This window comes from Euprymna scolopes, chromosome 21 (genome assembly GCF_053919585.1).
Source record: "Euprymna scolopes isolate OS-2025 chromosome 21, ASM5391958v1, whole genome shotgun sequence".
Classification (NCBI taxonomy): Eukaryota; Metazoa; Mollusca; class Cephalopoda; order Sepiida; family Sepiolidae; genus Euprymna; species Euprymna scolopes.
Window position 1 is genome coordinate 36,974,776 of NC_136502.1, and position 26,385 is coordinate 37,001,160.

Sequence of the window (26,385 nt, forward strand, 5' to 3'; positions counted from 1 at the left end):
ATTTTCGTAGCTTTTTTCTTTGCGTAAGAAATGAAATAGGATGGATACTGTAGTTTTCTTAAAACATTCGTAATATATCGAAATTCATCATTAAGATATTGGGGACTGTATATTCTAAAGGCACGCAAGAAAAAACCAATAATCATGCCCGTCTTTATTTTATCATTGTGGTACGAGTAGTAATGAATATAGTCGTTTTTGTGTGTGGTCTTTCTATGTACTTTGAAACTCAGATCGGTTTCTGATCTGATGAGGAGTATGTCTAGAAAAGCTAGGGAGTTGTCTTGTTCGGATTACTGTGTAAATTTTATAGATGGTTCCACTGAATTTAATTTATTTCTAATTTGTTCTATTTGTGTGTTTTTAGGGAGAAAAATAAGAATGTCATCTATATATCTAAAATATGTGGAGTTTTTAGGAAGTCTGTGTTTAAAAGAGTTGGTTTCTAAGAATTCTAAGAATAGGCAGGCTAGTACACCACTAAGGGGGTTACCCACAGGGAGTCCAAATTTCTGTCTATAGTAAGAATTATTAAACTGGAAGTAGGTTCTATTTTTAGGTTATAGTTTTATGATTTGTATTAGTGTATCTGAGGAAAAAGGTAGGTCGGCTTTAATTTTGATTAAGTGCTTGTGGAGTAGATTAAGGCATTTTTTGATTGGAATATTGGTGTAGAGGGAAATTATGTCTAAACTATGCATGGTTTTATTTTATATGTCCATATTTTTTATTCTATTTAGGAGGTCACCAGAGTTTTTGATATGTGAAGTGCTGATGGTGCCCATTAGTGGAGTTAAAATTTGGGCAATAGCTCGTGCTAATTTATGGGTGACGCTTCCAATGTTAGATACTATAGGTCTCATAGGGACGTTCTCTTTATGTATTTTTGGGAGGCCATATAATATAGGAATAGTGGGGTGGTATTCTATGTTATTTATCCATTTTTTATCATTTCCGATAAGTTTCTTTACGGATTTATTAAAAGTTTCGAAATCTTTTTCTATTGATTTTAAATCTATCGGAGTATATATATCTCCGTCTGCCAATAGTGTGTGCATTTTCTTTAGATATAGGTGTGAGACTAACCGTAGCCCTCGGCGCAAGAGGGTCCGTGTGTGCCTGGCGTGTGGGGTGGTGGCTGATCCTGTGGTCGGGGCAGCGGACGAAAGAGTTTCAAGATGGCGCCTGCCTGCTTTTATTAGAGACGGAATCTCGCAGGATTGCGCGAGATCTCGCGGGGATGCAAATTAGCTAGGCCATCTTGAGGAATAAAAATCGGTCCATTGGAGGTGCGAGGCAGTCGGGTTCTGACGTTTGTAGCGATCAGTACAGTGACCGTTGGGTTCCGTTTCTATTCGTGCAGTCAGCTGAGCTTTGTTAGTTACCTTCGCGCCGTGGCTGTCATTGTTTGTTGGTTCGCTGTGTGTTGCCGTGGTTCTTTAGTGAAACGCTTCATCGCCCACGACGAGACTCCCCGTCTCCTACACAAGATACTCATACAATAGGTCTTTATCTATTATAACTATACCACCTCCTTTATCGGTTTGTGAAATGATAATGTCTTTATTTTTTGTTAAAAGTTTTAAGGCATCAATGTATCTTTTTGGTAGTGCTAATTCTTGAGGTTGGGTAGTTGTTAAAGCTATTATCCCTTGTATGAAGCCTTTAGTAAAATCAGAGTCCTCTTGTCTATAATTTTTTTTTTAGGGTTGTGTTAGTGGTGATTTTCGAATGTTTGCCGGTAGCGAATTTCAGACCGAAACTGAGAGCTTCAGTTTCAATGTCCGAGAGTGGTTTGGAAGTAAGGTTTAGAATAAGGTCTGGACGTCCCAAAGTTTTCCATTTGCTGTTTTTTATCAATTGCGCAAGTTTGTTATCCAATTTAAAATTATGGCGTGTGTTAAATTTTTTTTTTCAACAAAATGAATAAGTTTACAGAAGAAGAAAAAAAAAATGTACATATTTATTTTAACGCATTTTTAAAAGTGTATATATAGACATCGAACAACCCAACCTTCCCATACGAACACATGTTTGTCCTTCCCGACATGGGTAGGATTCCAAAACTGTCCTCCGTATGACTTTTTCTTTTTCTTACATTTTTATTTCAATTATCCTGAAGATGTCCTCTGAAATAAGGACGAAACGTTGATTATTTTAATAATTTCATTCGATTTTTCTATTTTTCTCAATATATATATATATGTATGTGTATGTTGTGTGTATTTGTTTGTATGTGTATATGTATATATGTGTGTATATTTATGTATTTGTGTATATATATATATATATATATTCAGGCATGTGCTCTTCCCCCATTGACGAATGTGCATATGCTGTACATATGTATGCGTGTGTTTGTATTTGTGTATGTGTGTTGTTTACTTATCATAAACTTTTCCTTAATTTTATTAATCTATTATTTAAGTTACTTACTGAAGTTTTCACCTATTTTATTTTATCAAAATAAACCTGTAACGTATAATTTCTACCTGCCCGGCTAATTTATATATATATATATATATATATATATATATATATATATATATATATATATATATATATATATATATATATATGCGTGTATGTATATATTTATTTGCTCTGCAGTAGTATCGAGCACTCTCTTCAGGTTTTTACTAATTACCATTTTTACTATATATATATATATATATATATATATATATATATATATATATATATATATATATATATATTAGTTCAATACACAATTATTGAAAGCACATGTTCTTTTAATTTCTCCCCAGAGTATATGTTACAGATATGTTTCGTTAGTAATCTTCAACAAACAGCAAATGTCTGTTATCACTGTATTTATGAATATAGCAAACTCTTCAAACAATTCTATGGAGAAAAAACATTAAAACACAATCTTTACATACCACAAGCAGTCAAAACCATACCTTCGATGTTGAGAGTAATTCTCGTTGTTGGTCAGGTTTCCATCTCTCTCTCTCTCTCTCTCTCTCTTATATATATGATTATTTACTATAATAATTATTAAATACCTACCCAGTGTTTCATCCTTTCAGGAATCATCAGTGCAGGCTGTCATGATTAACACCGGTCTAAAGATCCAAACCCGGCAACGAAGCCATCTCTGACTCCATTAGCAAGGACCAAATCTATTTAGCCACTATTAACCGCGAGAAATATTGTTGAAATTTAAATATTTTATTTTTACAATGTTTTTAACGTCTGTCAGAGTGATCTAATCATTATATGATGATCCGCACATCCGAGCTAAATTGACCGACTTTATTTCAATTGTATAAAACCGTAATAAAAAATAAAACACATATTTGCACTGCAATAGTATTGAGCACTATCTTCAGGTTTTACTAATTACCAGTTTTACCATATATATATATATATATATATATATATATATATATATATTTGTAGTCATCGACATACAGTCCTGTTTCGTTGTATCACAACTCATCAGTGCCGCTAGACTAGCATCTTTCCCAAGCCAAGGATTGAACCTAGAACCGTTGTGTTGACAGTCGGCAGTTCTCCCACTCGACCGTGGAATCAACGCCTGTAAATAACTCGTCGGAATGTCTATTTAAATAGACACCCGCCACCACTTTTATAGTGTTCAAATTGCATGTTCGTAAACAAATAAACAACGAGCTTCGCATATATATATATATATATATATATATATATATATATATATATATATATATATATATATATATATATGTATGTATAAATTGCCACTTCTTAATAGAAGTTGTCCATCTCTTCGGTTTGGGTTATGGAATTTGAGCTAAAAAACTGAAACGATGGGACGACATACATTTTAACCTGGAGTGGAATGTCCACCAAAGACAATGAGCGTTCCAAAGTGAACATGGAATTTTAATGCATGGAATGTAAATATAAGACACAAGCAACCAGAAAACACGGTTAAAGAGAGTTGAGTGACTTTTAGTTAATAATGAAGACAATGAAACAACTTTGTCATGAGTTTCAGATTTCGCCTTTGATGTACATGGTCACGTGATCGAGAGCTGGCTTGTGATTGGACAAGCCAGGGAGAAAATGGATTTCAAATCTCGAGTCGCGAGAATTAGCTTCTGCCTGTGGTTGTAGCGAGTTTCCGTTGCTATAGACTTGAGCAGCGAGTGAAATTTCTACAGTCGTCCTGCACGGACACCACATCACCGCACTCACATACCAACCAATATATCTCGTGTCACATGCCATGTTGAATTTTAAATAAATCTTGTATTGTTGACGTAACAAATTCGTCTGTTTTTGATTTCAAAAGCCAGGCCGAAAGAATAAAAGCGTGTATATAATTTCGCCTACATTTGATAAAAGTGCAACCAATAAATTTTATAGACCGACTGCAAAATATCCAAGATGGGGACAATAGTCCGAATAATCCAAATATTATTACTAGGGCTATGACAACAACAAATTCTTTTTATTGTTTTGACTCTCGAGTATATATCCGACACAGGTAGACACAGTTGATCAACTGAGAACCACATCACTCTATATAAAAGCATATAAGATATCAACAGATACAAATTCGAGATTCAAAACAATGAAAAGAATATGCTGTTGTCCTAGCCCTAATTATTACTTATTTACTTTTCTATTGTACGTCTTAATTTTTTAAAATAAGAAAAAAAAAAAAACGGCCATATTTTTTTTTAATGCAATGTTCATTGTTTCTGAGATGTTTTGAAATGCGCGATTCAAATTTTCTTTCTCATCGTCATAATTATTTTTGTAGGAATTAAGTTTGGCAACGTTGGCGGTTTTCTTTTTGATCTTCTTGAAAAACTCACAGTGTTCCCTCACAGGTGCTTCAACAGGTATGTTTCCGAAATTATAAATTCATTATCTACAATTGTATTTTGGGAGTACTAACTACTATGACGTTTCTGAATTTTTTAGATGAGGATTGGTTATTCACATTATTTGGATTAATTGGACTATTGTTCTCATCTTGAGACTCGTGGCGCAGTGGTTAAAGTACTGTGAAAAAATCAATTCTAAAAGTGATATTCTCCTGAAGGTTGAAGCTTCAATTCTCAGTGTGTACGACTGAAAAAATTACAATTGCGAATTACGTCATGGCTGATGGAACAAGAGCATGCTACCCCTATGAAATAAATAAAGGGTTCCATTCAAAATTCCGTCCAACTTCCTGAGCTTGAAAGAAACATTCAACAAGATACACCGACCGAAATAAAGTTACATCGACCGAGACGTTATGAAAATAATACTCAAGATGAGAACAGTAGTCCGATTATTCCAAATGATACGTACTAACTAGTATTAAAAATTCAGTACTTGTGCACAGTTTGCAACGTCCGATCGGTTTGCTCGGAACATGACGTTAACTGCCGGCATAGATGTGTCAGAAACTGACCTTACGAATGCGTGAAAAAATATTGAATAATTCGACCCTCTGTCTTCCCAAGCTTATAACTACTCGAAAAATGTAATTCAAACCCTAATTTTTTTTTTCAATTAAAGCAGCAAGGACCAAATTTAAAAAAAAAATAACAGTTTTAATAGCAAATTATGCAATATTTGTTTTTTTAAATCTGTTTTCTTTAAAAGATTTGAAGAAAATAAACGAAATTTAACTTAGGTCGATTATAAAAAAATCGATATGAATTCCAAAAAAACACTTACCTTTAAAAATTACTAATCAATGTGTAGTTGCATTCTTCATTGCTAAGAATTTATCCATATTTATATTTTAAAATCTATTTATTTTTTAAATAAAAGAATTTTTTAAACGCCTATTTGAAAAACCCGCCATCATGCAAACATTTTACGTTTTTATTTAAAACCGGAAATAGTTTTTTTTTTTATTGTTTTGAATTACGGGTGGGCAGAACGAAGTAAAAACCACACGTTTGCGTTAGCCGTCTACTTTTGCGTGTATAGAAATTTGTGCCTCCATACCTGAAAATTAGTCACATTTTATTTATTTATTTTTTTGCCTTAAAAAAAAAAAACAGTTCAAGAAATATTTTTCTTTTCTTTTCTCAAAAAATACACGAGTTTTTGATTTATTATATTTAATTTACACTTTATGGAGTGAATTTTTTTTTAATATCTAAAAAAAAAAAACAACATTGAATGAAATAGAAATAATTTTCGTAATAAAACGAAACTTTCTTTACAATATAAGAAGATTATAAGGTTTCATTTAAAAATAAAACAACAACAAAAAAACAACAACGTGGTTTTTTAAAAAAGGTTTTAAATTTCGGACTTTACAGGTAAATTTCTAAAAAACATCTTTTTTTTGTTTTAAATTTGAATATATTATTTATTGAGTTTTTATCTTCAATTTGTGATATATAAAACTTTGGTACATATAAGTTATGGCTTGCAATCAGCCACAAAGAAAACAGAACAACGGAATAGAGTTTAAACAATGTATTACTGGAACAACAACGTAAAAAGGTTACAACTGAAAAGAATAGTAAACATCACTGAGCAGGCGAGGGTCGCTCTGGTGATTAATCCACACCTGGGATCAAAAGGTCTATGGTTTATATAATGGATAGAACAGTCCATTTGGAGGGTGATTGCCCCCCCCCCCCCCTCCCAAGCTGATTTCCGCGGTTGTGAAAATCAATCTTTCTTCCTTTTGGGGCAGACCACCAAGGGGTTTGTGCGCTTCCTCTTTCTGCCGGAGCGTCTCAGTTCTGACCTCCCTTTTGGAGGGTCTATGTCAAAACAGTCATACACAGTTTCAATCGCCTCACTACCGTCCTGCGATGGTTCTTCTTGATCCCTGTAGAAGTGTTTCCTGATTTGGTTCAGGTGCCTCTTATGTTGGAACTTTGGGCTCTGAATGATGTATGTAACATGGCCGATTCTTCGTAAGATCATGCTCTGTTCCCAAAAAAAGAAACGTTATTTCTAAAATGTCTAAAATACATGTTATCTCTGCTGTTAAACCGTTTCGTTGGCATTGTAGAGTTTTTGTTGTGTATTATGTATTTGGGTAGCAGTTTATCAAATACGGATTTTATTTTCCATCCAAACATGATTTCTGCTGGGGATCCCGCATCTGGTTTGTTTGGATTTCTTATGATTCTGTAAACCTGCAGAAATTGCTGAAGGGCCTTTTCTGTCGGTGTACTGGACGCCTTTTTTAATACCCTTTTAAGCGTATTGACGAAGCGTTCAGCCTGGCCGTTGCTTCTGGCGTGGTACTGGGGTGTCGTAATACGCTTGACTTGATATGTCTCGCAGCCAAAGCACAGCCTTTGCATCTGTGTAGCAGACACAAATAGACCCCTTTTCTTCTCGCGTATTCGCTTCCTCTGAGTGAGTGATGCGGCCTTAAACTGTCCAATCTGAGGACTTGCACATGAATACGAATTAACACCGAGGGACCAGACAGCTTCCGGTCCCAGAAGAAAACTCTCGCTCTTACGCTACCAGCCTTCAACGGTGCTAGACGTCTGTTCGCTTCGCTGCCCCCTACTAAAGGTATTGACGACAGCCACTGGCTGTAACTACCTCGTAAGGCAGTAGAGACCCGACTCTACTTTCTTCCTTCCTTTCTTTCTAAAGTACGCTTTGCGAATAAACCTTTCCCTTGTTAAGTTGAAGAAGTTGTTTGTCATTTGTTCATAGAATTGGGTAATTTTATTTTATTAGGGAAATTCCCTAAATCTGTTCACCATGTTGGTAATATCTTGGTCCATAGCTGGCCAATAAACAAAACTTCTCATTAGGCTTTTCATTCTGTTTATTCTTGGATGCCACATGTGAAAATCCCTGAGAATTCTTTTTTGAAGGGTTTGGGAGATGACAAAGCTTTCACCGTATAACAGTATTTCGTCGCAACCAGAAAAAAATGTCTGAACTGGTGTCACCTAGTGCTAATTTCTGCTTCTTGGTTTGAATGAAATTGTCATTTAGGGATTCTGACTTAATTTCCTGAAGTGTGACCGGTAGTTCGCGGATAATATTTTTTATCATGGTTTTTACATCACTATTAATACGTAGTGTCGCGATTACTGAATCTTCAAGAGGTTCATTTTGGCAGGAATCCGTCTCGATAGACCGTCTGCATGGGCTAGTTGTTTTGAGGGGAGAAATTGAATTGTAAAATTATAGTTCAGCAGAATAGTTCCCCATCTTAATAGTCGGTTCGCAGTGAATGTTGGAAGTCCTTTTTTTGATCCAAAAATGGATATCAATGGCTTATGGTTGGTTTGTAGAAAAAAATGTCTTCCGTACAAGAACCGGTGGAATTTTGAAACTGCAAATATAATTCCTAGGGCCTCTTTCTCGATTTGAGAATAATTCTTTTCCGATGGCAAGAGTCCGTGATATGAAAGCAATAGGCTGTTTCGAGCCATCCGGCATTCGATGTAGCATGCACACCCCGATGCCATATTGACTAGCGTCGCTCGCTACTATTATGTCCAACTACGGTTTGAAATGTGCTAGGAATAGTTTTGAAGTCAGGATTCTTTTTATTTCTTGGAATGATGTCTGGCAATCTTCTGTCCACTCTCAAGCCTTATCCTTTTTCAGCAATTCATTAAGTGGTGTGCGCAATTTGTGCATATTTAGGATAAACCCCTGGTAATAATTTGCCAAACCTAAAAAACTCTGCAATTAAGTTATGTTTACTGGTGCCGGTATTTCTTTAACAGCGGTCACCCTATCTGGGTCTGGGCATTTGCCATCTTTATCGATTATTTGACCCAGGTATTTAATTGTTTGTAAAAAGAACTCGCATTTATCTGCTTTGATCTTAAATCCATAATCTTGTATTCGACTGAATACTTGTCTGGTATGTTTTTCATGTTCCTCCCTGCTTTTGCTCGCTATGATAATGTCACCAAGATATGCGATTGCGGTATCCAAGCCAGACAGCACAGTACCCATTACTTACTGGAATATTGTGGGTGCAATCTTGACACCAAATGCGAGTCTTTCATATCTGTACAAACCCCAGTTAATAAAGAAGAGGTTAGCACTTTTGTCGTTTACCGGAATCTGTAAGTAAGCGTTGCTTAGGTCGATCTTAGAAAAAAACTTGCCGCCATTTAATTTCGTGAACACTTCTTCTGGACTAGGTAATGGATAGTGAAAATCTTCTAAGGATCCGTTGAGTCTGGTCGCGAAGTCGGCGCAAACACGAATTTCCTCGGACCTTTTCTTTACGTAAACTGCCGGAGCAGCCCACTCACTATATTCAATTTTACTCAGTATACCGATGCTTTCTAACCTGTCTAGTTCCTAATTTATTTTGGTTAGGGAAGCGAACGGGGCATTACGTTTCTTTTTTAAACGCCGGCTGTGTGCCATGTTTCAACTTAAAATCTGCGGCCATTTTTGTACATCTCCCCAGGCCAGAAGTAAATACGTTTGTGAATTCTTTTTTAAAATGTTATAAGTTTTTCCGTTTCTGCTCGGTGGGTATCTATTTTCTTGCAGAATGTGGATACAGGAAGATCCCAGAGACGGAACTCTTCCCATAGCTGTCAGAACCGAACAGGTTCTCACTATCTTTTAGCACATACAATCTTAGTTTTTTTGTTTTCCCCCGTAAAGTGACGTTTGTAATTAATTCACCTTCAAAATGAATTTTTGTACCATTAACGGCCGTTGCCGTTCTGTTAGTTTTTAACAGTCGTCTTTCGTAATATTTTCCACGTTTTGAGATTTATTATTGAAAGATTCGATCCACTGTCTAATTGGAATTTAATAGCCTTGCCGAAAATGTTAACCGTTACATATTTGCCTAGATTTTCATCTACGATGTCCTTAGTTCTGGTTTGACGTACATGGCTTCTATTTTGAGTTTTCGTACAGTGCAAACTTTTATGACGGATCTTATTGCATAAATGGTATCTTTTTGTTAAAAATGGGCAATCCCTTACCCAATGTATTCCACCACATCTGAAACAAGCGCTCGGTGCTTTTAGTTTTCCCGAGTGGTTTTCGGTGGTTAGTGTCTGTGTGCCATTTCGACGTTTTTTTTTTCTTAGTTACCTTTTTATATTCACGATGCCTGCTTCGATATTTTTTGCATCTTTTTTTTATAATTTCTACTTTTTGACAATCCTCAGTCAGTTTTTGAAGTGTTAAGTTCGGTTTATTTTCTAATTTTGTAAGGTCTCTGCACCTGATTTCCGCATCTTTTCCCGAGGTTAACCCTTGCGCAAACACAAGACATTTAAAATTGTCTGCTGTTAGTTCAGACAACTTTAAGTCATCACAGTGTTTGTTTACTACAGCTGCGTAGGTGGCAAAAGCGTCATTATCGTCTTTTACCACATTCAAACATCTCCAACGCTTATGGAAAAGAGACGTTTTCGATGAGAACAGTTCTGTTAACAAATGTACCGTCTCATTGAATGATAAATCTGCTGTTTTCCAAGGCAAGATGTAATCCACGAATTTATCATGCTCAGCCGTTTCCAATTTTTGTAGTAGAAGTTTGGTTTTCTTTTGATCAGACCAGTTGCTGCAGTCAATATTAAAAAAAAATCTTCATAATGCCTAAAATACGCTGTGAATGATTTTTCCTCTTCCTCATCTATAAAATTGTCTATCGCGTCCATATTGTATTTTGAGAAAATGCTGAATTGCTTTCTGTATTCGCATTATTTTTTAACAATTTCTGTAAACAATTCCTCTATTCATAATTGACGTTCGGCTAACTGTTTTTGAACTTCTAATTGACGTTCAGCTGTTTTTGAACTTCTTTTTGTTGTTCCTCGGTTCATATTTGACATTCCGCTAACTGTTTTTGCAATTCCTTTTGCTGTTCCTCGAATCGTATTTGACATTCGGTCCAGTGTTTTTTGGATTGTAACTGACGCTTTGCGGAATCGATATGCAACTTGGTCAAATGTTCCAACGCTACTTTCAATTCGTCCATTTTGCTTTGTCAGCATTAGCAATTTCAAAACGTTCGCTGAATTTTACAAAACCGTTTTATTCTTTCTTATTTCTTCCTCCAGACAATAAAAAGAACAGAAAAAAAACAAATATATAAAAAGTTCATTATTTAAAGAAAAAAATCAAGTGTATATTTTTCTCCAGAGAAAAAAAACACAAGTGACAAATTCTTTTTCTAAAAGTATAAAAATTTACCTTTCTTTTTGCAAAACTACATCGCTATCTTTGAAAGTCGTAACGAACATTTTCTTTTCAACTCTTTTTTTTCCGTAATGATCTGCGTTTTTTTTTGTTTTGTTTTTTTAGTTACCGTAAACCTTTCAGTTGCAAGTGTTATGTTAGACACTTCCTTAGGCTTGATAACATTTGAGTCCGACGTCGTTAGTATTTTTAGAATACTATTTCAACGCAAGTATTTTTTTTATGTCGTTACTGGTTTCAATTTTAGTATGCTCCTTGAATCCAATGTCTTAAGTGTTTAGTCTGTTAGCACACTGTTTTAGAACACGTGAGTACGTTCTCCGAATCCAATGTCGCCAGTGTTATGGCTTGCAATAAGCCACAAAGAAAACAGAACAATGGAATAGAGTTTAAACAATGTATTACTGGAACAATAACGTAAAAAGGTTACAACTGAAAAAAGTAGTAAATGCAGGCGAGGGTCGATCTGGTGTTTAATCCACACCTGGGATTAAAAGGTCTATGGTTTATATAATGGATAGAACAGTCCATTTGGAGGGTGATTCCCCCACAACAATAAATTAATTATTAAAGTTTTAATAGACATTTCAAAATGGGAGGGGGGATTAAAAAAACGTTTGTCTAAAATATTATATTCGGTTTATTGGAAAGAGCATAAAATTTCACATTGACCCTGAAAATACCATAAAAATTGAATCAATAGAAAAAATTTTGATAGATTTTTAAAGTTTAAAAATTGAAAAATATTTACCTCGTAAAATTCAATTGATTTCGTAACGTAAAAAAATGGTTGCATGGACGCTGGCCGGCACTTTCTAAACACTGTTTTTTAAAAAATAAAAAATAATATTTCTATTACTTTTTATACAACTTTAATAGTTTATTTTGGAAGTATAATGCATAAAGAAAATAAACAACCCACTTTTAAAAGAGAAATTACGAGTTTTTATATTTTATTTGCAGTTTCGTGTTAGGGGTGTAAAAAATTCCCCAACACACACGCAAAAGAAAAACGCTAAAATAAAAAAGAAACAACGACCTAACGTAATAATTTCTGTTTTATTTTTTGTAATAAACACTTTTTTACTGGGAAAAACCAAAAGCACAAGTAAGTTGTATTTTTTATCATTTTTGGGGGGTCGAACAAATTAAACAGATAAGCAATGTTTTTGTTTTTTTTTTCGTAATTTTTTTTAACAAAATTCCCGAGTTTGACAGTAACATTCTCGATTCCGACAAGATACACCTGAAGAAGGTCGGAGGTTACATTGGCCAAAACGTTATGGAAATCACACTCAAGATGAGAACAGTAATCCGATTAATACAAACATGACGTACTAGAACTGGAAATTTCTATAAGTAAAAGCAGGTGTTTGATAAATAGGCTTAGATAGGGTGCAACTTGCTGCCCAACTCTGACACTTATTAATCTTTTATCCTCGAGTGGTCTTCTAGCCTTGATAAGTAATGACTTCCATGTAAAGAAAAAAAAATTTGGTCTTCACGGGTGATCGTAACAAAAGGCATTTGTTTTGTTTCTTAATGTTTTAATAAGAACAAGGCTTCTTTCCCAGAACCGCCTTTGGAACACTGTTCTGCTGGTCTACTTCCCGGTTGAATACAACATAGTAACCTTGAAATCTAATGTAAATATGTTCTTGTTAAGCTGTCCCCATAAATAATAAAATTCTACACAATTTACACCATTAATGATTACTACACTATCACCTTACATTCATTAACCCTTATCCTCGATTGGCCTTCAGGCCTTGATATCTGGTGACTTCCAAGTGAAAAAAATAATAATAATTCTTGAACTCATAGTAAGCGAGGTAACTCGTTCTCTGGTCGGCTGCTACATTAGACTGAACTTATAAATTAACTAGCACAGCGGACATAAAATACGTTTAAATATATTTTAATTTATATATATGTATAATGGTTGCGTAAATCCAATGAAACCCACGTGATTATTAAAGAGTGCTCAATGAAAGACAGAGCAGGTGAAGAGTCTGCTTATTATGCAAACATTATTGGTTACATATGTGCAAACACGTTCCTTCTTTAGTCTGATAAGGTGGGTCTCTTTAAATAGGGACTTCACCGAAACATGTATGCACATATGTAACCAATAATGTTTGTATAATAAACAGGCTATATATTTTAATTATACAGATTTCGTGTTTATTACTACAGAGCGAATTCTATTATTATATTGTACCCAATATATACAATAGTAATTTCAAAAGTTTTTTTTTTTAAAAAGTGACTTGGGTGCCATTAACTACTATCAAAACCAAAACATTTAGCTCTCCATATATATGATCTAAAGAAAAATGGATATTAAAACTTTAAAAATTAATGCAGTTTAATGCATTAATGTATATTTACGCATGCATAGAGAAGCACTTTAAGTCAACTTATGTCTGCCAAGTTCTAATTTTGCAATTTTGACTCCTTAGCAGCTATTTTTACCAGTTAAAAACAAACCGAATTTATTCCACATGTCCGAATTCCCTATATATCAAGTTTCAAATCTTTAGAGCAAACATAGATGGAGTAATTTGGTAAGAACTGTCCTGCACGCGCGCGCACACACACACACACACACACACACACACACACACACACACACACAGGCAAGGTCACTTATAAATCTATTATATAAATCTCAGTTGACTGCGTGTTTGTGTGTGCACGTTTGTATGTCTGCTAAAAACTTTTGTCATCCACATCAAAAAAAAAAAAAAAAAGAAAAGGAAAACCTATAACATTAGAAAAAATATCAATGTTTCATCCCCATTTTCAGGGGACTTCTTCAGGATACCCTTCTTGGATCCAAAAATGCTCACCAAAGGTTTATGGTCTGTAACCAAAGTAAAGTGACGTCCGTAGATCATTTTATGGAATTTTTTTACAGCATATATTATCGCCAAAGCTTCTTTCTCGATTTAACTGTAATTCCTTTCTGCAGGTGTCAATGACCTAGATGCATGAGCGATAGCTTTCTGACTGCCATCAGGAAAAATATGAGAGATCACGGCTCCAACGCCATAGTCAGAAGCATCAGAAACCACAATAATGTCCAAAGATGGGTTTGTTAACATATGAATCGTAGACCCCTATTTGAATGAGAATATTGTTTACTCATATAAAATGTGATTGCTAACATGAAAACTTTATCCCTATTTTTAATTGCATATTATTTTTGTTTGTTAACATATCAATCGTTGATCCCCATTTGAATCAGACTATTGCTTACATATATTAGATGCGATTGCTAATATGAAAATTCTATCCTCATTTTTAATTGAATATTATCCTTGAGTGTTAATATATCAAACGTTGGTCTCGAATTGGAATAAGAATATTGTTTACTTATATTAGACTTGATTGCTTACATAAAAAATGCTATCACCATTTTTAAATTGCATACTATTCTAGATTGTTAACATATCAAACTTTGATCCATATGTGAATAAGAATAATGTTTACTTGTATTAGATGTGATTGCAAATACAAAAAAAAAATCCGCTTATTTAACTGTATATTATATGGGGTTGTTTACTTTCTGTAATATATTCAAACACAGTTTAAATCTTTTTTTTTTCAGCTGAATTAAAACACCTGCCAAATATTATGAATTTTAGCGTGTACTGCTGTAACACATTACGGATTTTTAATTACACTGATACCGTACAGTTAAACTGTGGCAAGTATTTGTGGCATCACTGCTACATAGAAATAAAAGCGGCTAACGTTCAGTTAGATAAGGTAAGTAAAGTAAGTTCTCTCTCTCTCTCTCTCTCTCTCTCTCTCTCTCTCTCTCTCTCTCTCTCTCTCATTACTATAAGCAGATTGTTTTGCTGGATCGCAGCTCTCTAGTGTGATTACATCTAAATTTTTTTTTTGCCTTTTGGCCAAGATCAAAGTGTAATATCTGTTCTTCAGATGCTACACTTCCATTTCTTGTTCTCTTTCAGTGGAGGAACAATCCTTCACGACTGAGACAGTTTTTTTATTTTGTACTTTTTCTCCACGTTAAAAAACGACCCTGGTGTCTAACTCTGTCCCGTGGGGAGGTATTGTAAATAGGTAGATATAAGATTCTGCCAGGTCTGCCGCTAGGAAGGTAGTATCCCTCTACCACACGAGGAAACTTATCACACCAGCCCATGGAAACGAACTATAAATAATTTTAAAAATGGAAACGAACGATAAATAATTTTTAAAATGGAAACGAACTATAAATAATTTTAAAAATGAAAACGAACTATAAATAATTTAAAAAATGGTAACGAACTATAAATAATTTTAAAAATTGAAACGAACTATACATAATTTTAAAAATGGAAACGAACTATAAATAATTTTAAAAATGAAAACGAACTATAAATAATTTTAAAAATGGAAACGAACTATAAATAATTTTAAAAATGGAAATGAGTGATAAGTGATTTTAAAAATGGAAACTGACAATAAACCAGTTTATATATAGAAAAGATAAATAATTTAAAAAATGGAAACGGTGATAAATAATTTTACAAAAATGGAAACGAATGATAACAAATTTTAAAAATGGAAACAATCTATCAATAATTTTCAATTTAATTTTCAAAATAGAAACGAAAAATAAACAATTTTAAATAGTAAAAAGAACGATAAAAAATTTTTTAAAATAGAAACGAATGATCAATGTTTTTAAAAATGCAAACAAACGATGAATAATTTTAAAAATAGAAATGAGTGATAAATTAATTGAAAAATGGAAACGAACGATGAATAATTTTTAAAAGGCAACGGACGATAAATAATTTATAAAATTGAAACGAACGAAAAAAAAATTAAATTTAAACGAACGATAAATACATGACTAATTTTAAAATGAATACAAATGATAAATAATTTAAAATTTGAACGAACTAGAAATAATTTTTAAATGGAAACTCACGTAAAATATTTTTTTAAATTTGAACAAAAAATAAATAACATTAAAAATGAAAAAGAACGATAAATAATTTAAAAATTGAAACGAACGATAAATAATTTAAAAAATGGAAACGAACGATAAATAATTTAAAAAATGGAAACAAACGATAAATAATTTCAAAAATGGAAAGGAACGATAAAGAATTTTAAAAATGGAAACGAACGATAAATAATTTCAAAAGTGGAAAGGAACGATAAAGAATTTAAAAAATGGAAACGACCGATGAATAATTTTAACAATAAAAACGAACGATAACTAACTTTAAAAATGGAAACAAATGATAATTAAAAAATTTGAACCAACGAAAAAATAATTTTTAAATTGAACACGAACGATAAATAATTAAAAATGGAAACGAACGATGAATACTTTTAAAATACAAACGAACGATAAATAATTTTACAAATTGAAACACACAATAAATAATTTTAAAATGGTAAGGAATGATAAATAATTTTAATAATTTTAATGATGGAAAGAAATTGATAATTTTAAAATGGGAACGAACGATAAATAATTTTATAGATGAAAATGAACGATAAATATTTTTTAAAATGACAACAAACGATAGATACTTTTAAAATGTAAACGAACGATTAATAATTTATGATTAGAAATAAATAATAATAATTTTTTTAAAATGGAAACAAACGATAAATAATTTTTAAAATATAACCTGTTGAGGTGGTGCAAATTAGGAATAATGAATTGAATTGAGAAAGGGACGAACTACGTGTTAAATTGAATTAAACGAACAGGAATTTGTTTCGTGAAGAAACAAATGAAAGAAAAGGGTACTACACGTGTTTAGTTTGGCGTGCGTCTCTCGCTGTTAACTGGTGAGAAAGAAAGTTTATAGCTTGGCGTGCGTCTCTCGCTGTAAGCTAGTGAGAGGGAAAGTGTGTTGTTTGGCGTGCGTCTCTCGTTGTTAGCTGGTGAGAGGGAAAGTGTATTGCTGTAGAGAGAGAGAGAGAAAGAGAGAGAGAGAGAGAGAGAGAGAAAGAGAGAGAGTCTGTGTGTATGAGTGTTTCGTTCAAACTCATCCATTTCATTTTAAAATAACGGGGCCACCATCGTTTGTAAAGAGAATGGATGTTTTTGTGCGAGACTAGAAAAGGCTCGCGCAATACTCCCCTTCCTAGGAAAAAAAATATATATGCAGTGTATATATATATATATATATATATATATATATATATATATATATATATATATATATATATATATATATATATATTTGTAAGTAATGTTTACGGCAATTGACTGTTCGTCCTGTTCTTTTGGGGGGGGGGTTGTCTGAAAAAAAAAATGTCAAAAACGGAGTGTGTTCGTAAAAAAAGTATTTACTTACGTGTGGAAAAGGCGTTTACTCTTCTCTTAGGGTGATATTTATTTGGTTGTTTTTTTTTGTGTGCTGACATGTGCAACGAGTTACTTGGACAGTGAAATGAATTGTTCGTTTGGAAGGAAAATTTTTGTTTCGTGTTGACGGTGTCTTCGCATGTGATTCTGCGGTAGTGTGTACATTGTCTGTACGGGCGCTAGTTGCACATTCGTTCTTGTTGAACGAGGTGTGATTGCTGGCTGTCAACGAAACTTCCAAGTTGTGAGTTTATCAGCGTGCGTGGTGCATCTCAACTCGTATTGTTGATTCAACTTCTTCCTATGTGTTGATAGGGATGTCCTGTAATTGTTTCTTTGTTGTTGCGTCTGCTGTGCAGGAGGGAATGTGTATAGGCCTATGTGATTTTGCTCCTCGCGTTTGTTGCAGGGTAATGTCAGGAAACCGTAAAAAATGTTTGTCGAGCTCGAATTTTTTTAAAATTCAGTATGAAGTCGAGAGCTCCGTGTTTATTGTTCTGCCGAGTCTGACGAGGGGTTTCGTCATTGTTGTTTGTAGTAGTTCACTTGTTTTTCTTTGTTGAAAAGTTCGTATTTTTTCTTTATAAAATAAAACGCGCGTCTCGCTCAAAACAATTAATTTCAAAAAGGTAGGGTCACCATACTTGTTCGTTTCACGTCAGTCGGGCGCCAGTTTATTGCGGATTTGTGGTTATAGAAGGAAATGCTTGTTCCTTTCGCGTTCGGGTGTCACTATTTTGTAGCGGTCTAGGGTATAGAAGAAAATGCGTGTTCCTCTCACGTTCTGGTGTCACCAATTTGTGGTGGTGGTGCAAATTAGGAATAATGAATTGAATTGAGAAAGAGACGAACTACGTGTTAAATTGAATTAAACGAACAGGAATTTGTTTCGTGAAGAAACAAATGAAAGAAAAGGGTACTACACGTGTTTAGTTTGGCGTGCGTCTCTCGCTGTTAACTGGTGAGAAAGAGTTTATAGCTTGGCGTGCGTCTCTTGCTGTTAGCTGGTGAGAGGGAAAGTGTGTTGTTTGGCGTGCGTCTCTCGTTGTTAGCTGGTGAGAGGAAAAGTGTATTGTTGTAGAGAGAGAGCCTGTGTGTATAAGTGTTTCGTTCAAACTCATCCATTTCATTTTAAAATAACGGGGCCACCATCGTGTGTAGAGAGAATGGATGTTTTTGTGTGAGACTAGAAAAGGCTTGCGCAAAACTAACGAGGAATAATTTTTTTTTAATTTAAACGAACTATTAATAATATTAAAAATGGAAACGAGCTAGAAATAATTTAAAAATGGAACCGAACAAGAAATAATTTAAAAAATGGACACCAATGATAAATATTTAAAAATATGGAAACGAACGAATAATTAGTTTAAAACTGGAAACGAATCATAAATAATTTAAAAACATGGAAACCAATGATAAGTAATTTAAAAAATGAAAACAAACGATACATAATTTTAAAAATAGAAACAAACGATAACTCATTTTATAAAAGGAAAGCATGAATAATTTTAAAAAATGGAAACGAACGATAAATAATTAAAAAAATGAAAACAAACCATAAATAATTTTAAAATGGAAACGAACGATAAATAATTTTAAAATGGAAACGAACGATAAATAATTTTAAAATGGAAACAAACCATAAATAATTTTAAAATGGAAACGAATGATAAATAATTTAAAAATAGAAATGGACGATAAATAATTTAAAAAAAAATTGAAACGAACGATAAATAATTTTAAAGATGGAAACCAACTATGAAAATTTTTTAAACATAAACGAACGGTAAATAATTTTGAAAATGGAAACGACTGATAAATAATTTAAAAATGGAGACAAACGATAAATTATTTAAAAAATGAAAACGAACGATAAATAATTTTAAAATGGAAACAAACCATAAATAATTTTAAAATGGAAACGAACGATAAATAATTTTAAAATGGAAACAAACCATAAATAATTTTAAAATGGAAACGAACGATAAATAATTTTAAAATGGAAACGAACGATAAATAATTTTAAAATGGAAACAAACCATAAATAATTTTAAAATGGAAACGAATGATAAATAATTTAAAAATAGAAATGCACGATAAATAATTTAAAAAAATTGAAACGAACGATAAATAATTTTAAAGATGGAAACCAACTATGAATAGTTTTTTAAACATAAACGAACGGTAAATAATTTTGAAAATGGAAACGAATGATAAATAATTTAAAAATGGAGACAAACGATAAATTATTTAAAAAAATGGAAACGAACGATAAATTATTAAAAAAAAAAAATGGAAAGGAATGATAAATAATTTTAAAATTACAAACGAACGATAAATAATTTTAAAGATGGAAACGAACGGTAAATAATTTAAAAAATTGAAACGAATGATAAGTTTAGATAGAAACGAACGAAAAATTACAAAAATAAAATAAAGTAAATAAATAAATTAAATAAATAAATAAAACAAAACAAATTAAATTCAAAACTATTTATAAATAAATATATAAAGTGTTATTTGCACATTATGTCACAGACGTTTTTTTTTCATAGAAATATGTTGATGTTTCCTGACAATACATTTGAACGAAGATAAACGTTAAATTTTTCTGACAGAAATAATATTTTAATAGAATGTGCCCCGACGCACTCCAACAACTTGTACCCCCTTAACATAAATATCTCTGACTAACCCAACAAGCCGCAAAACTCCACCCCTATACCGTTGAGATCTTTAGATGCAGTAAAGTTTTCTACTCTAATAGTTTATTCCCTGAAACTGCTAGACTTTGGAATTCGTTCCTGGGTTCATGCTTCCCTGACTGTACTGACATGCAGAAGTTTATATGTACTGTGATCAGACACGTTGCTGCTCAACTCCTTACATACCATCCCTGCAAATTTGGTCCCAAATAGTACCTCTTTACGTCAAAGTCGCACTATCCCTTGTTTGGGATGAGAAAGTAATAAATAAATAAATATCAGCCACCTAATAGTGATCTGTACGTTTTGCTAAGAGCTTTGCATTATCGCTAATGGTGTTATATTTCTGCTGTGCTTAAAGTATGAAAACACACTGATATATAACTATATCTTTGTCGGTGATGGTTATGGGTGGTTGTTTAGTTGTTGGGGGGGGGTGTACAGGAATTCGACGAGTTGATTCTTCTTAGGACCAAAATCGTAAACCAACAACAATATCCTTATCGGTTGTTGTTATATAACTATTTGCAACCATCTGAAACGCCCCCACCCACACCCAGGATGCCATTGTCACTATATCCACACCCAAGGGCGTTTTATTTAGTCATTGTCGTTTTACTGAATTGACCTGACTTTAATGCAACCTTATTCCACCTCTGTAACTTTTTGCCGAAAACAACCTTCCAAATATCATACTTTTAATTTTTTTTTTTTTGACAATTGATCAAGTTTTTTGTTTCTTCCTATGCAGGTGCCTGTGTAAGGTTTATAATTTTTATTCAAATGACCATTTGGTACATGTGATAATTATTTTAGGTTGTTTCTTGCATTTGTCGCCAGGTGCACGCTTTTGACAAAATGCGATCTCGTTACACGCAGCTTAAATATTTAACAATGATAGCCATTGATTTCACTTTCCACAATGCTTAACACAAAGCGATCAAAGGAATTAGTCATCAACGGACGGGCCAGTTAATACTGAATTTCACTGAGAAAGAACCCTCTTTAGAGGCTCAGCAATTTTTCCGTTGATCCTGTTTTCACGAGAGAACGAACGCCATTTGTTGTTTAACCCCCTTTTCTATAATTATTATTTTGACGACTGGAAATAGATAAGCCGAAGCTCTTTGCAGAGAGACACATTTTAAAATTTTGTTTTTCTGTCTCCTGCGTGTTCATACGCGGTAAGGTGGTACTGAAGAATCAGAAAGAAAACTGATTCGAGCGATTCTAAAGATGTAGAAATCAAAAATACTCAAATTGTGTTCAGAATAAAAATTTTGTCGCTTCTTTTTTTATAGTTAGAAGTCTATACAGAGAAGAAAAAATACTATGTCGAAACTATAAAGAGTTTACAACAACTGAGGTTCAAGTATACACAAGAAAGCAAAGGTAAGCTTTTCATTTATTGCTGACTAATCAGATTTATATGCTTCTATATCTATACATGAAGCAAAGTATATGTTCGTATATATGCATATATATGTATATATATATATATATATATATATATATGTATATATATATGTATATATATATATATATATATATATATGTATATATATATATATATGTATATATATATATATATATATATATGTATATATATATATGTATATATATATGTATATATATATATATGTATATATATGTATATATATATATGTATATATATATATATGTATATATATGTATATATATATATGTATACATATATATATATATGTATATATATATGTATATATATATATGTATATATATATATATGTATATATATGTATATATATATATGTATACATATATATATATATGTATATATATATGTATATATATATGTATATATATATATATATATATGTATATATATATATATATATATGTATATATATATATATGTATATATATATATATGTATATGTATATATATATATATATATATATGTATATATATATATATATATATATGTATATATATATATATGTATATATATATGTATATATATATATATATATGTATATATATATATATGTATATATATATATGTATATATATATATATGTATATATATATATGTATATATATATATATATATATATGTATATATATATATATGTATATATATATATATATGTATATATATATATATGTATATATATATATATGTATATATATATATGTATATATATATATATATGTATATATATATATATATATATATATATATGTATATATATATATATGTATATATATATGCATATATGTATATATATATATATATATGTATATATATATATATATGTATATATATATGTATATATGTATATATATATATATATGTATATATATATATATATATATATGTATATATATATATGTATATATATATATATGTATATATATATATATATATATATATATATATATATTTTTAATTTTTTATTCAATTTTCACCCCAAACAAGGCACAGTGCCACTTTGAAGCAGGGGGCTACTATTAGGGAATTAATTAGCGGGGTCATTATGAAGGGAGAAGAGTAGAAAGATGTCTGTTAACATTACACTTGAACTTCTGCATATCATTGCAGTTGGGAAAGCAGAATCCCGGAAGGGAGTTCCAAAGACCCGCAGTTCTGGGGAAGAAACTATTGGAGTAAAAGGCTTTCTTGCACCTAGGGATCTCTACTGTAAAGGGATGAGACTTAGTAGCTTGTCGGGTTTGTCGGGGGTAGTTACGTCGGGGAGGTACAAGTGTTTGCAGTTCGTCAGAGCATTCACCATTAAAGTATTTGTAGAACAGGCAGAGGGATGCAACATCTCGTCGATGGGACAGAGGTTGAAGCCTAGATGACAGTTCAGGACCTATCAGGTTGGCGACTCTTTTTTTAACCCTGTCCAGAAGCGAGAGACAAGCAGCAGATGCACCAGCCCAGATGTGACAACAGTACTCCATACATGGGCGAATGGTTGCCTTATAGAGGTATAGGATACTGGCAGGCGTAAGTAGTTTTCTAGCACGGTAGAGGGAGCCAACCTTCCTTGCAGCAGCCTTGGCAATGCTCTCAATATATCTATTCCAGTTCATATTCCCTGTAAACGTTAGGCCGAGGAGTCTAAAAGAAGTACTTTCAGGCAATGTGTTCTTGGCCATTGCTATTGGTGGTAGAGAAGGTTTCTTGTAGTTATTGAAGGAAACAAGCTTAGTCTTAGCAGCATTGAATGTGACCAACCATTTTTGTCCCCATTCCACTACGGATTGGAGGTCGTCCTCTAGTGTTTCTGCCATTTCCTTGGATATGTGTTCATTTGTTTTCCCCTCATATCTGTTATAGAGAGTGGTGTCATCGGCAAATATACCCATCTCCGAAACAATATTATCAGGGAGGTCGTTTATGAATATCAGGAATAATAGAGGTCCAAGGATAGACCCCTGAGGTACTCCCGCATTTATGTCATATTGTTTGGATGTATGTCCGTCGAGGACAACTTTGATTTTTCTAATACTTAAGGATTTAATTACATTATGAATTCTTCCAGTGATTCCATATGATATATATATATACACACACACAAACACATACTTTGCTTCATATATATGTGTGTATATATATATATATATATATATATATATTATATATATGCACACATTATATATAAGGTGTCGTCAATATTTTTCAGATTTTTCGTATGGGAACTTTGTTTGATAGTACGTACAAGAAACTGTAGTCCTTTTCAAAGTGATCTCCTCCAGGTGCAATGCACTTTTACCGTTCCATCAACTTCTAGAAAGCTCAATGGAAGTCCTCTCGTGTGTCATACATACATCTCTCTCTCTCTCTCTATATATATATATATATATATGATGAAAATAATGAAAATAGTATTCCGACAAAATAGAGAAAATAAAAAGGAACAAACCGTATTATGTGTTCATCAACGTTTCGTCTTTATTTCATCCAGAGGAAGTCTCGAAATAAAGACGAAACGTTGATGAACACATAATACGGTTTGTTCCTTTTTATTTTCTCTCTCTCTCTCTATATATATATACACACATTATTTATACCTATATATATATATATATATATATATATATATATATCCCTATACAATTATGCATACATATATATATATATATCCCTATACATACATATATATATCCCTATACATAATTTAGTTTTTTGTGATATTTGCGACAACTTGCGTGGCACCATTTTTTGGAAATGACAAAAAATCCTACTTTATTAAGAGCTATGTTCATGTATATGTTGCTGTATGCAAATTTTCTGCTTGTACACTTAGCTTTCATCATTAGAATCAATTATCTGTTCTATTCTACTGGCAAAACAATTAAGTTTAATGAGGTAAAATGCATTCAAAAGAAGTCGTTCATTTAGCATGGAAGATGCGGGAAGATGGCCTCAGCATCAGAAGGATCGCCATGGATTTGAAGCTGTCGAATACATGCTGAAGACAAACTCTGAGCGGAAAAAGAAGAGAGGATGGAAAAGATCAATTGATAAGAGGAATGAAAGGAGAATGAAGAGGACTGTGACATGGCTTTTGACATCTGGAGAAAATGTTACTGCAAGAAAAGTGAAGGAGTAATGTGAATTGGATGTAAAGGTCCGAACAGTTTTAAGTATGCAAAGGCTAAGAAAAGAATTACACTAACAAAGAAGCACAAAGGAACAAGATTGGAGAGTGCTAAAAGGTGGTTAACAAAGCATGTTGACTTTAAGAAGGTTATATTGACTGATGAGAAGCGCTTCAAGTTTGATGGGCCCGATGAATGGTGTACTTGGCCGAGAAGGGGTGAGCCTGTTGTACTGAATAAATGACAGATGGGAAGAGGAGGAGGAGTTATGGTTTGAGGTATGATCTTTGCTAATGGAAATATATGGTTGGAGTGGCAGAAAGGACGACAGAACAGCGAAAGCTACAAGCAGTTGCTAGATGAGAAAGCCTTACCAAGGATAAGAAGAGAGATGAGGAATGATTTCGTTCTGCAGTAAGACAATTGCAGCATCCATGTGTCAAAACTCATGAAAGAATGGATGGCTAAAGTGAACATGACTATTTGGAATGACCTACAAAAAGCCCAGATCTAAATTTAATGGAAAATGTTTGGGAACCTGTCTATGATAGACCTGAAATAACGAAAGAGGCTCAACTATGTGAACGAATAAGAGATACCAAAAACAACTAATAGAAACAGGTAGAGGTGTTATTGTGCATATATTTAATCATTATAAAGAGAGATGGATAAAAGTTATTGAGAAGTTACGAAGTCAATAAGGTGACCATGCTTTAAACATGGATGTGTCCAAGTAGCTTTGTGCTTCAGTTTATGGTGAAAAAAAAGTGTTACAGACAGCAAGATTAAATTCTGAACACAGCTCTAGTAGCTTAAGGCCATTAGCATTCATTATACCAATACCATAGCGGCCAAAAACACTCCAGTTTTCATAGTCTTTCCCAACACGGTCATTGAAATTATCAAGAATAACAAGTTTTTCATTAATTGGTGTAGATTTTTTTTTACAAGGTGGTCACCACTTATCAAGGCCCGGAAGCCACTCAGGGATAAGGGTTATTGCATATACAGTACGTTAGTGTTGAGATTTAATAAAGTGTCTACTTAAGGGGGCGGTTCATCAGGAATTTGCTTACGTTGGACTTGAAGACATCCAGGTTGTAGTCAGGGGGGAAGCAGGTAGACGGAACATGAATTATTTTTTCTAAAGAATAAAATGGAATAAAGTTTATTTTTACACAATTGTGACCAACAAAGTCAGTTTCGTTCAGAAAAAAAAGAAGCCACCATCATACGCGGTGTATAATTTTGATTTTAAAATAATAATAAACGCGGTTTTTCATATATATTTTTATGCTTATTCGCTAGGGAAATGTCTAAACATTCTTGTAAAAATAAACTTTATTCAATTTTATTCTTTAGAAAAATAATTCATGAGTACGCCAAACAGAGATTTATCAAAAGAAAAAAAAAAAAAATTAGTTTTGTTTTAAAATCGAAATCATTGACTTAAACTCCATTGTTGGATATTAAAAATAATAAACATGGTTTCTAATATATAATTTCATGTTTATTTGCGAGATAAAAGTGTAAAAATAAGTTGTATTTTTTTTTCTGTATAAAGTTGTTTTTATGACGGAATGAAA

General features: G+C 32.6%; 1 protein-coding gene across 2 annotated transcripts in view; it reads left to right on the plus strand.

The window, feature by feature from the left end:
- LOC145242116 (uncharacterized) overlaps nucleotides 1-26,385 on the plus strand; it is a 171,751-nt gene that overhangs the window by 20,482 nt on the left and 124,884 nt on the right. For both annotated transcript variants that reach the window (XM_080105032.1, XM_080105031.1), the window contains exons 3-5: nucleotides 4,778-4,859; nucleotides 14,759-14,919; nucleotides 21,507-21,597. In XM_080105032.1, the coding sequence (XP_079961158.1) occupies nucleotides 4,778-4,859; nucleotides 14,759-14,919; nucleotides 21,507-21,597 (334 nt within the window). The remainder of the gene's footprint in view (nucleotides 1-4,777; nucleotides 4,860-14,758; nucleotides 14,920-21,506; nucleotides 21,598-26,385) is intronic.